At 37.7% G+C, this 15,739-nt stretch overlaps 1 protein-coding gene across 2 annotated transcripts in view; it reads left to right on the forward strand.

Annotated features, from left to right (window-relative positions):
* Positions 1–15,739, forward strand: part of khdrbs2.S (KH domain containing, RNA binding, signal transduction associated 2 S homeolog) — a 146,118-nt gene that overhangs the window by 30,188 nt on the left and 100,191 nt on the right. For both annotated transcript variants that reach the window (XR_005961591.1, XM_018265525.2), the window contains exon 2: positions 7,908–8,035. Coding sequence is in view for 1 of the 2 variants with exons in the window: in XM_018265525.2 (XP_018121014.1) it covers positions 7,908–8,035 (128 nt within the window). In the remaining variant the exon portion in view is untranslated. The remainder of the gene's footprint in view (positions 1–7,907; positions 8,036–15,739) is intronic.

The raw sequence follows: 15,739 nt of genomic DNA on the forward strand, positions 1-15,739 counted from the left end.
ACCAACTGGAAGGTTGCTTAGAATTGGTCATTCTATATCATAATAAAGGTTAGCTTAAAGGTGAACTACCCCTATAAGTAGGATATTCACATTATACTTTTTATCATGTTACTGCAAAGTCTGGTACTTCAGTTAAAGAGAATTACAGGATAACTCTGGTTGGGAAAAACAATACCGGTAATATTTTCCCCTGTGGCTCTTTAGGAGGGTTTTCCTAAAGGAACACTATTGTTTCCCCCATGCAGAGTGCTGGATCTGTTAGCCCTCACCTCTGGTGGGTGTTCTTTAACCAAATCTATTTAACACTCCTATATATGGGGTTAATTATTTTCTATATAACATTGCGTTTTCGTGTATCATGCATAAGCCAGCAACTGAAGTACAGTACTGGTTAAGTAATTACAAAGTCTACATATTAACTACAGTATGGGGCAGATTTATCAAGGGTCAAATTTAGAGTTTATGGGAGTTTATAAAAACTCCCATAACCTCGATGTACAAGTTAAAAACGACCAATCGAAAAAATGTTTTCAATTCGGGTGAATAGGATCGACCTGCAAACTTGAATCGAATCGAATTCAAATCAAATTTAAATTTTCCAGATGCCACCAAACAACTCCAAATTGATTCCAGGACGTCCCCCATAGCCTAAAATAGCAATTCAGCAGGTTTAAAGTGGCGAATAGTCAAATTCGAATTCTTAAAGGGCCAGTACATGATTTCGAAATTTGAATTCGATTTTTTTTTAAAAACTTGAATCGAATTTTAACTATTCCCTAGTCGAATTACACTAAAATAAACTCGAAAATTTTAATTCGAAATTCGAATTTTCACTTCGACCCTTGATAAATCTGCTCCTATATGTAGGAATAAGTAGTAGTAACAATTAATACTCAAAAAGGGATGGACTTACATCTTCCCTTCAAAATTCTCCATCTGTATGTCAGCTTTTGGGTACAATTTAACATTGTGCTGGGAAAAATTTTAATTTCAGGGTTGTACTTTTCATTCAACTTTACGGTCTTTCTAATTTGAATCTCTTTTCTTAAGGCTGACAGCATGTTAGTGCCAGAAACATTGAGGCACACAAGCATTGGCCAAGCAATCACCAGCAATGGTTTTTCCAAAAATGATTGTAATATGCATGGTTATCCAGCTATCCTCATATTCAATGGTGTGTTAATTAGTGTGGGATTTCATTATATCGCATTGGGTTTGGGTTTTGCAGAGATAAGGCAATGCAAGGCTATTTAAATAACAAAAGATTTATTTGCAGAATTGTATAAACAACAGCTAAATGTTGAACATGAACAAAAACTTTGTTATATTTACCTCTACAATGTGTAGATTAAAAAACAAACATGTTTTAACATTTAACTGCCAGTTTGCACTATTTGTAATTCCTGGTCAATGTCACAGCTGTCACAGTTGTTTTATCAGGTAACCAGCAGTAAACAGGGGAGACACTATAACTGGCTAACTGTTATACATCTCAATGATTTGAATGGGCAGCCACAGCTCAAAAACAAATTCAATGCTGCCTGTGTTCATTAGGGCTTTATTTACCTGCGCAGCACCAAAAGATACAGAGCACAGTCAGACACCAGGCAGACATCCCTTAGTGCTCTTGTCTTCTACCCAGGATCACAGTAAATTACCCCTTTTATCTACGAAAGTTAAGCCGGACAGAAAAGATTATTTTTCTTGTGGTAGCTGTAAGTTCTATGTAGATCGGGGAAGGTTGGCTTTTGCATTAAGTGGTTTAGACACAGGTCTGTCTGGTAGAAGCCTAAGGCAGTAGTTCCCCCTAGAGCAAAAGATGCAGCTGAAGTATAGGAAGCTCCTTTGTTTATTGATTTTGTTAGTGTATTAATATATAAATATAAATAATGCAGTAACACAATTCCAGATTTACCTTCTCAGATTGCACCTGTATTTTGGCAATAGAGTATAAAAATTACTCCATTCCCTTAGGATAAAGTAATAGTTACCTGGACTGGGTTCAGTTCTATATCCTCAGATTCAGCCAGGGAAAGTCATGGAAGCACAAGCCAAATCTTTAATTAGTAGCAGTAATACTATTGGCTGACTGTATGATGAACAGGGAAGGAATAACACTAAATCTCTGAAAGCTGGTAGTGTTCTTAACTTTTTTCTCAAAATGGAACAATGTAATGATTTAACACGCCAATATTGACCCTTTAAATACTGCTCCAAGATGAGAATAGATGAGGCATAGCCAGCCATGGCAAACCCACTGGAGAAATCTTAAAGGAGTTGTTGACCTTTGAGTTAAATATTAGTATGATGTAAAGATGATATTTTGAGACAATTTACAATTGGTTTTCATTTTTTATTATTTGTGTTTTTTTAGTTATTTAGCTATTCATTAAGCAGCTCTCCAGTTTGCAATCTCAGCAGTCTGGTTGCTAGCGTCCAAGTTATCCTAGCAACTGTGCATTGATTTGAATAAGAGACTGAGATAGGAGATGGTTTGAATAGAAAACAATAACAATACATGTGTAGACTTACTGTACAGTGCATTTTACATGGGGCCATTGACCCCCATTTGAAAGCTGGAAACATTAAGAAGTAGAAGGCAAATAATTAAAAAAATAAATAATGAAGAGCAATTGAAAAGTTGCTTAGAACTAGCCATTCTATAACATAATAAAAGTTAACTTAAAGGTGAACCACCCCTTTAAGAAAGATTTCCATTCAGATACACACTGATATATATCCATTGGTTTGATTGGATCTTGGAAGAGTTAAGCTTCTGGGTTATATTTTTTTAAATCGAGCTCTGACTAACATATTGTCTCAGCTCTTTATAAATGTGCCCCATAGGGATATATTAACTCGCCTTGCCCCCTAGCTCATTCTCACTGCGTGCATGCATGGGGGGCGTGATCCAGGGTGGCTTCTCCTGAGGCACCCTTAAAGGAATTGTACAGTGTAAAAATAAAAACTGGGTAAATAGATAGGTTGTCCAAAATAAAAAATGTTTTCAGTATAGTTATCCAAAAATGTAATGTATAAAGGCTGGAGTGACTGGATGTGCAACACAATAGCAAGAATCTAACGTTCTGCTTTGCAGCTCTCTCATTCAGTGACTTGAGGGGGGGCACATGGGTCATAACTGTTGATTTTGAATCTGAGCTGCATGCTAAGGATAAATTGCAAAACTCACTGAACAGTTGTGTCCCATGTGGCCCCCCTTTAAGTAGCTGACTAACTCAGCGTTAGAGATCTGCAAAGCAGGAAGTAGTGTTCTGGCTATTATGTTACATATCCAGTCACTCCTGCCTTTATACATTACATTTTTGGATAACTAACTATATTAGAAACATTTTTCACTTCACACAAATTATCATCAAAGTGAATTTAGCTGAGCTTAATTCTTACCGAGCAGCAGTTTATACCTATTTTTTCATGGTTTCTTCTTCCTTACAGGGTCTGCTACTCAAATTTCATGCAGAATACTGAATGATTTATAGTATAACATCACTATGTATGTGCAGAAATCCCCCCTGATGTCACTGAGTTTGCATTGTGAAAGTGCACAGGCCCTTCCTTGGAGTAAAGGGAAAATAAACAAAACTGAGGGATTGCCATATTTGTGATAGGAGGCCGGGGGAGTGGTCGTCTAAGGGTAAAAAAGGAGGAGCTGACAGTTATGTATGGCCATCAGCTGTATATGAATCTATTTTAGGTCTCTAAATATTTGAGGAGATATGTTTCCCATGACAGAGGCAACCTCGCTGCTTGCCCAGCCCTTGTTAATTAACCCCCCCCCTCTTCCCAACAACCCCCCTTAATAACTTACACCACACTTGTGCTTTTTGGATGAAAAGACTGCAGAACATTTTATTATGACAACTGACATTTTTAGTGTTAACATACTATAACAATAATATCATAGGAAATATTAACAAGTAAGTTTGTATAACAAACAATTAACTCCTCAACAACCATATACTGTAACAATTGTATAACTGCACAACGCAACATCGCTGCTGTCATACTGGAACCCACCTACTACAAAACAAAATTCACTTCCTGGGGTGTTTTGTTATTCCAAAGGTGCCAGGCCTTCCAATCACCCAATTAACCCAACAACTCCCATCTAAACACACCTATTGGTTCCTGTACTCAACCACCCGCTTCAGTAAATGCAATAGGTCTATAGGGGAGGGTGGGTAGACGTTTTCTCGTGCTGCCAAGTGGAGTGGGAAGCAGGAAGCTACCTTCTTTAAAGCATGCCTACATCACTTTCCTGGCCCTCTCTCTAAACTAACCAATCAGACATCAGCAACTAGGAGGGGTTTAGTTACCTATGGCTCTGTCATGCCGCTACTTCCCTATGCTACACAGTGTGTCATCTGGTTACTTTACATTTTTGCAGAATTGCATGTTGTATAAATAAATAGATGACACATTTGGTTTACTGTTTTTGCCAAAAAAATACCTCTGATGAGTGCTCCAGCCACACCAGCTAGCTTATAATGTGCATGCTTGTGACATAAGATTGTGGGAGGAAACAACCTATCATGCGTATGAGCCTGATGAGTGGGCTGGGGCACTTGCTTATTATGAGCATGCATGTTCTCAAACATGGCCCACATTCTGGTCTGGTTGGCATAGCACTTACTAGTGTAATTTTGTCATCCCTTTTATTAGATTACATCTCCAGTGGGGGATACACTTTTGCTGTGTTTGCCCTTTAAAGGAGAAACAAACCCTTAATAAAAAACACCCTACCTCCCTACCCTTCAAAGACCCTCCTCCCCCCAAGCCTAGCTGCTACCCCGGGCAAATGCCCCTAACTCTTTACTTAACCCTCCATGCAGATTCTGTCCAGTGGAGTTCACGGGCGCCATCTTCAGCCGCTTCTGTAATCTTTGGAATTTTCGTGAGTTTTGCCGCAAGCACAGTTGTCACGGAACAGAAAATTGCTCCAACTGTGCATGCGCCGTTTCGCCAGTCTCATTCTGAAGATTACCGGAGAGAAGAAGATGGCTGTCATGAACTCCGTTGGACAGAATCTGCATGGAGGGTTAAGTAAAGAGTTAGAGGCATTTGTCTGGGGTAGTAGCAATGCTGGGGGGGAGGAGGGAGGAGGGTCTATGTAGGGTAGGGGTTAGGGTTTTACTTTACAGTTTGTTTCTCATTTAAGAAGCAGCAGGATTCTTGTACACATTGTTGTGATTGTCGATTGGCTTGCTATCAGGCTGGTGTTTTATTGGCTAAGCTGATAAAATTTTCCCTTGCTGCTAGGTATTAAAAGAAAGTAGAAGGAAAAAAATTAGAAATGCTGATGTTTTATGTCCAGGAAAGGTGGCATCCCTAAATATAGGTTGCCTTCTTCACATTCAGTCAAACGTGTTAATTGGCAAGGGCTTATTTATATTGCAGCACTTATCCTGTAGGAATCAGCTGTAAAAGATTTAATCAGCTACACAATATCGCTCTCACAATACTGCTGTGTAACATATTGGGGCTATATAGATAAAGTATATTCTTTCCTTTCAACAGACAAAAGATGTCATAATGATAAGATGCAAATATCTAAATAAAGTTTCCTACACTCCATTCCCACACATATAGATAGATAGATGGATGGACAGAAATCTACAGTGGTTTTTCCCCAGAATTTTTTTTAAACAGCATGCGCTGCAATGTGCAATTTATACTATTAGGTGTATTGGTGCAATTCTCTTGAAGCAAGTTATTTACATTTGTTGCTGTAACCCACTAAGGGAACCCTGAAAGTAACACTTTATCGAGGCAGATGATCATTGCAGAAATATATATGTTTATATGTTTCATCAGAGCAGGCTGAACAGTAAAGAGCATGTATAGAAGCAGAATTGCTGAGCTCAGCAAGTGTCGATAATTTTTACTATTTTCAGACTATGCTTAAAATATATTGAGTATGCAATTTAGTTTTTTGTGCAGATATTCTTTAATCTCATGTAATGTTTAATTCTTAAAGCCATTGCTTTCAGTCCATTTCAATGCATTTTTCTAGTCTAGATATTTTTGCAGCACATTTGATCTTGGAATTCCTATCCCAGCAAACCATAAGTACTGTCCCTTGCCTCAAGAATAAGTCTGTGAGCAAATCTAAAAGATTTTTTTTCTTTCATGCATAATAGGCTTTGGTATTTGCCTCTTCTCAATGGTTTGATAACTTTAATAAAATATTGTCTATCAACTATTTCATACTCAGAGGAAGCTGCTGATTAGGCACACACCCTTCCTCATCCTATTCCTCACATAATCATAAAGGAAAGGAAGCCCATTTGCTCTGCAGAGTTAATTGAGTTTTGTGCTCTGCCAAGAGATTTGCTCTTTAGATCATCAACAAAGAGCAGGACTCACTCAGGGCAGGCTGAACAAACATTTTTGAATATGCATGGGAACTCACCTACAGATTAATGGATTATAATTTTAAAATGCGAACTAAATCTTAACAGAGACGTACAGTGGGTTAGACATGTGATGCAATATGTTTTTTATTGTACAAGTCCAAGGCAACCACAGCCTTTTAGCAGTAAAGATCTGAACCTCTGAAAATGTCCCAGTAGCTCCCTATCTTCTTTTCTGTTGATTCGCTGCACATGCTCTGTGCTGCTTTCAGTTACTGAGTTTAGGGACTGACTCAAATATACTGTGTAAATAGAATATTTGTCTTTATACAAAGCTGATTAGAAATGTATTAAAATCTAATTATATGGCAGCTCCAAAACCAGTGCAATTAAAATCAGAATGTAATAATCAGTCTTGTATCATAAGCTACAGTTGAGCCTCATTTTCTGCTTGATAACCTCTAAGCCAAGCATCACAACAGTTGCGCAGAGCACACTGAGCTTGTCTGGGCCCGCCCAAGTAGTATTTGCACCTAAGACAATACTACTTGGCCCAGCATCCCATGTTCACTGTCTGTAATACCCTGCCCCCCCCCACTCCTCGCTGGATTTATTCAAATTCACTAAATTCTCCTGCCAGTCATTTGTCTGCTGCAGTTATCCACCTGTTCCCCAGCCTTCCCTACTTTGACATTTCCGATAATTCTGAACTGAGTCTATGCATCAACCCCCTTCTGTGAATGCCAGTAGCAAAGGCAGAAGGGGTATGTGCCTATGGTCATAGCCAGGGCTGTATTTTGGTGAAGTGTACCTCAATGCGGCCTTTTGGCGCATGCACATTACAACAGTGACGTAATTAGCATACGTGGAAGTTATATAATACGCATAGGTGTTATGTTACTTCCGTAAGATTGATGCATACAAGCTAACCACTACACCCCACTCCCTCTCCCCTTTAGTGACGGAGTAGCTGGTGGTGGTGGAGCAGATTTTTGTTTTGAGGACATTTTTTTGAGCATATAATAGACACTGGAGAGCCACACCTCTAAAGTTGTCAAGCCAGGCACAGGCCTTCCAGTGCCTATATGGTAATACACCCCTGCGGCCTCTTAATGTTGCACCCTAGGCACATGGCTCTTCTGCCTACAACCCCAAGTTCTGGCTCTGCTGACACATCTAGCAAAATCTTTGATGATGAGCTCCTGAGACAACTTGGAAGGCCTGGATGGTTACTGTTATACAAATGTTGTATCTGTAGGCTGGAGCAGTAAGTAGATAAAATATGGTATGTTTTTAGCCATGTTTAGTTTCCTTTAAATAAAATTAATGGGGATTGATCTATGAACTAATTGCCTTTATCTGGATGAGGGTTTTGCAAAGGTTAGCTTGATAGATTTTACAGGCTAGCTTACTAATCATGCATGTATTGACATTGAACAATATTATGAGATATAACCTATGAGGAACACAAGTTACATTTTAATAAGTGATGTTTGTTGTGCTATAATTTAATTCTTTATGTTCTTTTTTTTACAGAGATTGTAAAGTTTCAAGATTCAGAGGGAAATAAAGAAGATGGGGAAAAGAAATACTTAGACATAATCAGCAACAAAAACATAAAGCTTTCAGAAAGAGTACTTATACCATTTAAACAGTATCCCAAGGTAATACACTTTCTTTCCTACCAGAAAATTTTGTAGGTTAGAAGAATATTATTGTAACCTTATTTCCTTTATAATTGTTTTTTCTGCTTTCCGTCAACTTGAAATTTCTTGGCGAACTGAGAGCAAATTCACAAGACTATGTAGATATGTCGTTTTTGTTACTAGAACTACCTGGTTGCTATGGTTACTGGAGGGAAAGAAAAGATATCTTAAATAATTTGAAAACTTCTGAAAATATAAAACCTGGACCAGTTGCATGTCTGTATGATTGAATACCAATATAAATTGCAAAAATCAAATATTAAGAGGAGAGAATCTGAAAAAAAGATACAGTATGTTATAATAATAATGTAGCCTCATAGTCAATTCAAGGCAGTATTTTAAAATTCTTGCTCTAGTTCTCGATCGATAATCCCATAAATTTGATTTGTAGCTGCGACAATTCCATAAAATCAAGTTTTCATGGTATCAATTCAAATTTTTTTGCACCAATTTTTTCAAGAAGTTTTAATGGTAAATTAAGTGGATTCAGGTTTGGAGTTTGGTTAAATTTTAGGGCGAAAAGGGAGAAAAAGTTGAGTTTTAGTAAATACCTACTAAATGTACTTTAAGATTTGTACAGGTATTGGATCAGTTATGCAGAAAACCATTATCCAAAAACTTCAGAATTACGGAAAGGCTGTCTCCCATAGACTTCATTTTATCCAAATAATCCAAATTAAATAACCCAGTATCTTTGTACTTGATCCAAACTAAAATAATTAAGCCTTATTAGAAGCAAATCAACCTATTGTGTTTCAGAATAAAGGTATGAAGATCCAAATTACGCAAAGATCCCTTATCCTGAAAACCCCAGGCTCCAAGCATTCTGCATAACAGGTCCCATACCTAAACTACATTTTCTATAATATGTCCATTTCTCATTAATGAAATGGCTTGTTAGGTCAGGGTCATGCATATAACATTTGCATAGTTCTGATAACTATAATTATGTCTATCTGCTTCAGACACACTATTGATGTGTTGCCTGTGACATCATTAATTTGTGCAAATGGCATATGTAACACTTTCTTGGGCTATTCAGCACATAGATAGTTAAATGTGTCCAGCTAGTGTATGAGCAAAAGAGTGGTATTTATTGTACAAATATGCAAATGCAATTGACCACAGGTTTACTCACGCAGGAGTTGTAGAAGGTATAGCACATCACAGAGCACTACTCAAATAGTCAAGGAGAAAACCTCTGTCCCAAAGACTGATATACCAGTGAGGGGATCGGGATCAATCAGGTAGGGTACAGGCAGTCCACTGCTAACCTAGATTCCCTATCACTGAGTTCCCTGCTCTAAAGGCAAACAAAAAGCCTTTGGGAAGCTACTCCCTGCTATTATCCTTGATGGAGCACACAGCTGCTCATGATACACAACGCTGACTATCTCTCTCTCTCCTAGAGACTATTACAGGTCTGCCCTAACGATAGCTAACCTCATTCACGGGATTGCCTGGTTCCTGACTTCAGCACCAAAGGTACAGGTCCCTTTGGGGTAAATGGCTTTACTGGGGCCTTGGTGATCGCAGGCTCAATGGGAAACACCTAGCAGCACAGACACCAGGAGCCAAAGAGGAAGAGGCCACTCCCTGCACAACACTATATAGCAGTGTGGCAGGCAGGGGAGTGTCATTACACTCTTTGTCCAATAGGTGAGGGTGTTACACTTAAACTGTTACAAAGGCTTTGCCCAATAACAAAGGATAAGATAAACTACAAGGAAAGGTAGGGGATTAACTCTATAGGAACTAGCAGAACATATAGGTCCCTACACATACAGTATGATCACTTGTTTAATGTAGCAGTTTAAGTAGCAATTAAAGCCTAAAAATGAATATAGCTAAAATGTAATATTTTATATATTGGATTTATTGCACCAGCCTAATGTTTCAGCTTCTCAATAATTCGCAATAATCCAGGACTTCAAATTTATCACAGGAGGTCACCATCTTGGAAAGTGTCTGTGACACTCACATGCTCAGTGGGCTCTGAGCAGCTGTTGAGATCCTAAGTTTAGGGGTTGTTTCAAATTATCAAGCAGAAAATGAGGTTGGCCTTTTATATAAGATAATGCTACAGACAGACCCGGATTGGTGGAAAGGCCACCTAGGCCCGGGCCTAGGGCGGCAGGATTTTAGGGGGGCGGCATGCTGCCCTACCACACCCAAATTGGTTCAAAAACACTGCGGTTGCGCTGGAGATAATTTTTTATATTTCCCATGCGCCAATCCCCATTGATCCGGTCCAGATGATGAAAATATGCACAAATAAAGGGGAGGGGACGGGTGATGAACGGCAGTGGGCCTAGGGGCGCCAACTATGTAAATCCGGCACTGGCTACAGAAGCCAAAAACATAATTCACAGCATTTCTAGCCTACTTCTTTAGTTACGCTTTAGTTCTCCTTTAAGAGGAACCAACCTGTGCATTGACACTTTCTTTCTGGGTTTTGCCAGTGCAATCTTCCTCTTCCGTTACACGATCTTAGCACATACACAGTTAAGAGCAAAAGAGCAGAAGAATACATTTACCTTTGTTGTAACTGGCTTTATTTACATCCATGTTATGTTCCTGTTGAATTGTACATGTTGTACTATGCTAGATATGGAATAATTTATTGTACTGCTATTCTGTAAAGCCTATCTTCAGACTTTTCAGCGACTTTTGGCTCCTTTTTTGTGTGTAAATTTTAATAATTGTTCTCATCAATCAAAAACTGAATGTGGAGCTTAGGAAGGAAATGCAAAGAATTCGAACAGCAATGTAAATATTCATATATATCTCCATATCTCCATATACAAACTCATCACAAGCAGTTCCATTCCAAAAGGTGAAGCAGCAACCAATTTAACAGTACAGGTGGCTATTTATTAGACAAACCATTTGCATAGTGTATCTACCAAATGTTATCAATTCTGTACCCCCTCTCTGTCATCTGACTTAGTACACTGAAAGGAAATAAAAAAGTGAAACAACACAAAACACAATACATATATGTTAGATTTTAGAGATATACAGATCTGAAAAACATACTTATACTAGAACTTTACAAAGCTCTTTGCATGAAATATTGAATACATTCCCAACTGATCTTAAGGAACTCGGACCAAGGCTAGGATTAATGTTTATAAGAGCATATTGTTTAGGAAGTGCTGTGTTATTTTATAATATAAATGTTCTATTCTTTGTGAATGTAATTTCCCCAAAAATCATAAAAAAGTATATCAATTTTTCATTTGACATGTTCAGCCTGCAACTCTAAACTGTACAATCATTTGCCCTGACAGTTCTGTATCTAGGGAAGCTGATGATCTGAAAAAGTCTGTAAATTAGTGGGAAAAGGTGAAAAGAAGATCCCTATATCATGAAGATATGTGTCTAGAATGTTAAATTAGTGTTGCCTTTATAGATGGATGGAACATTGAGCAGTAAATACGTCTAAAAGACATTTGTAATTCAGTGAATTAGAAGTAACTAGTTAGATATGGCTGATACAGTTTATGTGATCTGACACCAAGAAAAGACTCTTATCTATGATTTACCACAATTTTTGCTTTATAAGGAATACGTTTTTGAACATTCAGAGAAAGGCACATTTATGAATACAACGGCAAGTAGGGCATGCTAAAATGTGTACTCCTACATGCTATTTGCTTGCGTGTCTTTGCACAGCACACAGGTGCACCCAGTCTTTTCTGATAAATGATTTGCAAGTGCATGTAATGCAAGGGAACCCTAGAATTACTGCCACCAGATTTCAACAAGTAGATTCCATCAATTTGTTCTACTGACTTATGTCAAACGGTTTACATACTAATACTGTTATTAATGCCACGCACCTTCATAACATAATTAGCATGAAGTATGGGACATTTTGAAACAGTTCAGGTAGCTGTAGAGTAAATCGCACACCCACGACAGACGTCCAATATAGTGGTACCTGGTGCCCGGTGATGAAGGAATCGGCAAACCTCTCAAGTGGATACGAAAAAGCACACCGGCACACAGGATTTGAAGCTGCAGGGCAAGCCCTTGCAATTTTTTAATGCAGTGCAGGTGCAACGTTTCGGGGTCACGCCCCTTTGTCAAACATTTTGAAACAGTTGCTCTTGGCACTGCTTAGTACAGTGATGGAATTCTGGGAAAAAATTTGGATTGTGGGACAGTAAACCTGAATCGCTTCTGAAAATTGCCCCATGTGCTGTGTCTGTCTAAAAATTAGCCTTAGGGGCCTATGTACTAACATTCGAAAGTCTATTTTTGTCATGAATCTCTAGTTGTGCTGGTCCTATTGGATTTTCTTTTTTTTTTTGCAAGGAATTGTCTGAAAAGCTTAAATTTGATGTTTAAGAGGTATTGGGTTTCTTTTTGATTGTTCAGTGAGTTTGTCATTTGTGCGTTTTAAATTTGGATCTTTTAATAAATTCCATGGCATTTGTGGATAATCTGCTCTTTAGTGGGTTTTTTATTTTAGGTGCCTGCTATCCTATTCCTGCTTACCCTATAAGCTACAATAAGGTTTCATTACTTATTATTAACAGGAGTTAACTGAAGTTACCAGATCACCTTTCCAAATGCTACAACCTGTTCATGGAATTGCAGTTGAGCAACTGGATGGCCGGGGGAATAGTGCACTGCATGTAATGATTTACTCAAGAATACTTATCCAGACAGCATTGCTGGAAGGGGTTCTTTTCTAAACTTTAGTACCTTAGCTGACAAATGACAAGCAACTCTTTTTCCATACATAGTAATCAACGGACTGTGGAGCAGGGAGCTGCATTTTCAAATCTTGCAGCATTGTAATCCATCATGCACTAGTTTTATTATCACTTAATATTACATCCTTCAGACATTGAGATGGAGTCAATCTCTATCTCTGTGGAGTTAATATCTATCTATCTATTCGTCTGCCTGTCTGTCTGTCTGTCTATCTAGTAAAGTCATTTTAGGGCCCAGAAGAAATACATTTTAGATAATGCAGCTTTTTAAACACAGCATGAGATATTACTTCATGAATAGAAAACATCCTATTCATCATAAGTTGATAGCATTGCACATGTATTATTTATCATTTATGGAAGGCAGAGTCTTCTCTCATGTTACATCTAGTGATATTGCTTACTGTTATTTATGGTTCTGTATAGGATAATATCTCAGAATAATGGCAGCTGAGATGCAGTATTTATATTAATTATATTCTGTGCAAGGCAGCATAGTTAAGTTAAAATACTCTTGCACATCTCATTCTATGAGATTAGCTGATAATGACTATCTTTTCTTTAGTAAGTTTAAAGGCTAAGTAGTAATCTAAAGTTGGCCAAAAGATAGAGTGTTCTACTTATTATTGGCCTTGCATCAAAATTTGAGCTGCTAATGAGGCCCTCTCCTGATGGGTCTGAATAAGCCCCATCGAGATCTATTTGGTGACTCTAGATAGCTATATTGGTAAAGATCAGCTTTTAAGTGTTAGTGGCTGTGTGAATTAGGTGTTTTTGTTCAGCAGTATAAGTATAAGGTTTTACAAGCCTGTATCAACTCATCCTGCATCCGTCATCAGAAAAGAACAAGCATTTTATGTTTTGTGCCAGAGCACAATGAATGTAATGTAACCTTACATAAGGTCTTAAAATTCATTAGTCACAATTACAATTCACAGTATTTCTTCTTCTTTTCTTGCTATCATTTTTATTTTCCTTGTACCTAAAAGTCTCCAGATATGGAGCTGGTTGGATTTCAAGAATTAGTGAAGAAAGTTGAGGAATAACATTCTTTCCATCTCCTTCAATTTACCAAGATGGTCTTAAATAATGGCATAACTACCAGGTGGGGAGTGATTGCAACTTTACCAGGGCACACTTTCCAATTAGGACCTGTCAGGAGACCTATATTTCTGTGGACAGAATTCACTGAATCCAATAAAGTCCCATTACATGTGGTGAAATGGGAGCAATGATAAGTCCTCTATGCATATTTGCTCCGGGTTTTGTAAGCCTTTAGTTACACCAATTTGTAGGAAAATATCTCATTTTTGAAGTGCACCAATTTTAACATAGTAACAAAGGATGTAATTGTAGGGAGAAATTAATAGTTTATATGCTGTATAAGAGATTTCACAATTACTCAGTGTTCATCTCAATAAGATAGTGTAAGCAGATATAGTTATAGGGTAAACGTTTTGACATGAAGCATAACAAAGTGTAAGTCTCTAAACTGGATTGCCCATGCCATGTTAAGTAGACCTTGCAAGACACTGTAATTATTAAATATGTTTCCACTGTTTGGTCAACTGTGCTCTATTGTTTTATAAATTATTACTTAGATGAGATCTTCAGCAAAATCCTCCCAGTGTTCCAAACAAGCTTGTTTTTTAAAATATTAAAATGTCCTTGTTTTAAAGACATTGTTCCCCCTTCGATTTACTCTGACACATAAAAGATAAGCATGGAGGTTATGGGCAGGTCTTTCAATATTCCAGGCCATCTTGAAAGCTGGCTTTGTTTATTTTGTACTCTCAACTTTACATGGCTTTTTAGCTGTTTTCTGAGTTTAATATGCAGTTAATCGTGAAATGGTCCATGGTCGTTGTCCTCCAGTCTAGTCAAACTAGGATCAGTAAAATGATGTTCAGCAATATCTGTGCTCAGTCTACAGAATTGACCTAATGGATATATTGTCAGACCATGAAATAACCTGCTGATTTGTTTCTTGAATGGTGTCTCCACACCATCTAACACCTGTAATGGACTGTTAGGTTTATAGAATTTCAGTGGTGCACATAAAACTGCTGTCCATACATAGACTTATTGTATTTTCCTGTCTTTTATAGGCATATTGTCTATTCCTGACAATCTCTGCAGCTTATTTGCCAGTTTGTGGGGCTGACATTTTTGTTGGGAGTAACACATGGGGCCGTGAATCCACAGTACAGTACACACATGTCTGAAATGGACCAAAATATACAGTATATACATATTTTGAATTAAATTCGGAATTGATTCTACTGTCCGAGTAGTTGGATTTAAACATTAAATAAACCCAGTAGGACTGTTTTGCCACTTGATATGGATATATGCATTTATTCAGCTTACTTACCATCAAATAGATGAAATGAAACAATTTCTAAAAATTTGAATTATTTGCCTAAAATTAACGCTTTGGGAGAGCCTCCCTTAAATTCTGCATGGTTTTTAGGTACGGCTCATTTGATACAAGCATCACACCTGAGTGCCAAACAGCTGAACGAGTTGTCATGTACATTATGGGGCAGATTTATCAAGGGTCGAATTTCGAAGTACAAAAAACTTCGAAATTCGACCATCGAATTAAAAAACGTTGAATTCGAATATCGAATTCTAAGGCTAACATTGCACTTCGTTAACTTTAATTTGGCGAAGTATGAAGTGAAAGTTTTTTTTAAAGAGACAGTACTTTGATTATCGAATGGTCGAATAGTCGAATTTTTTTTATTTTGAAGTCGAATGTTCAAATATAGCCTATTCGATGGTCGAAGTACCTAAAAATTTACTTTGAAATTTGAACCATCACTCAAGTTTAGTAAATCTGCCCCTATGTGTATTAATTTAATATACAGCTTTGATATCTGAGTGAGTCAGATATCAGCACAATCTTTTAGATGCCAGCATCAAATGTCAC

Source organism: Xenopus laevis, chromosome 5S, assembly GCF_017654675.1.
Source record: "Xenopus laevis strain J_2021 chromosome 5S, Xenopus_laevis_v10.1, whole genome shotgun sequence".
Lineage (NCBI taxonomy): Eukaryota > Metazoa > Chordata > Amphibia > Anura > Pipidae > Xenopus > Xenopus laevis.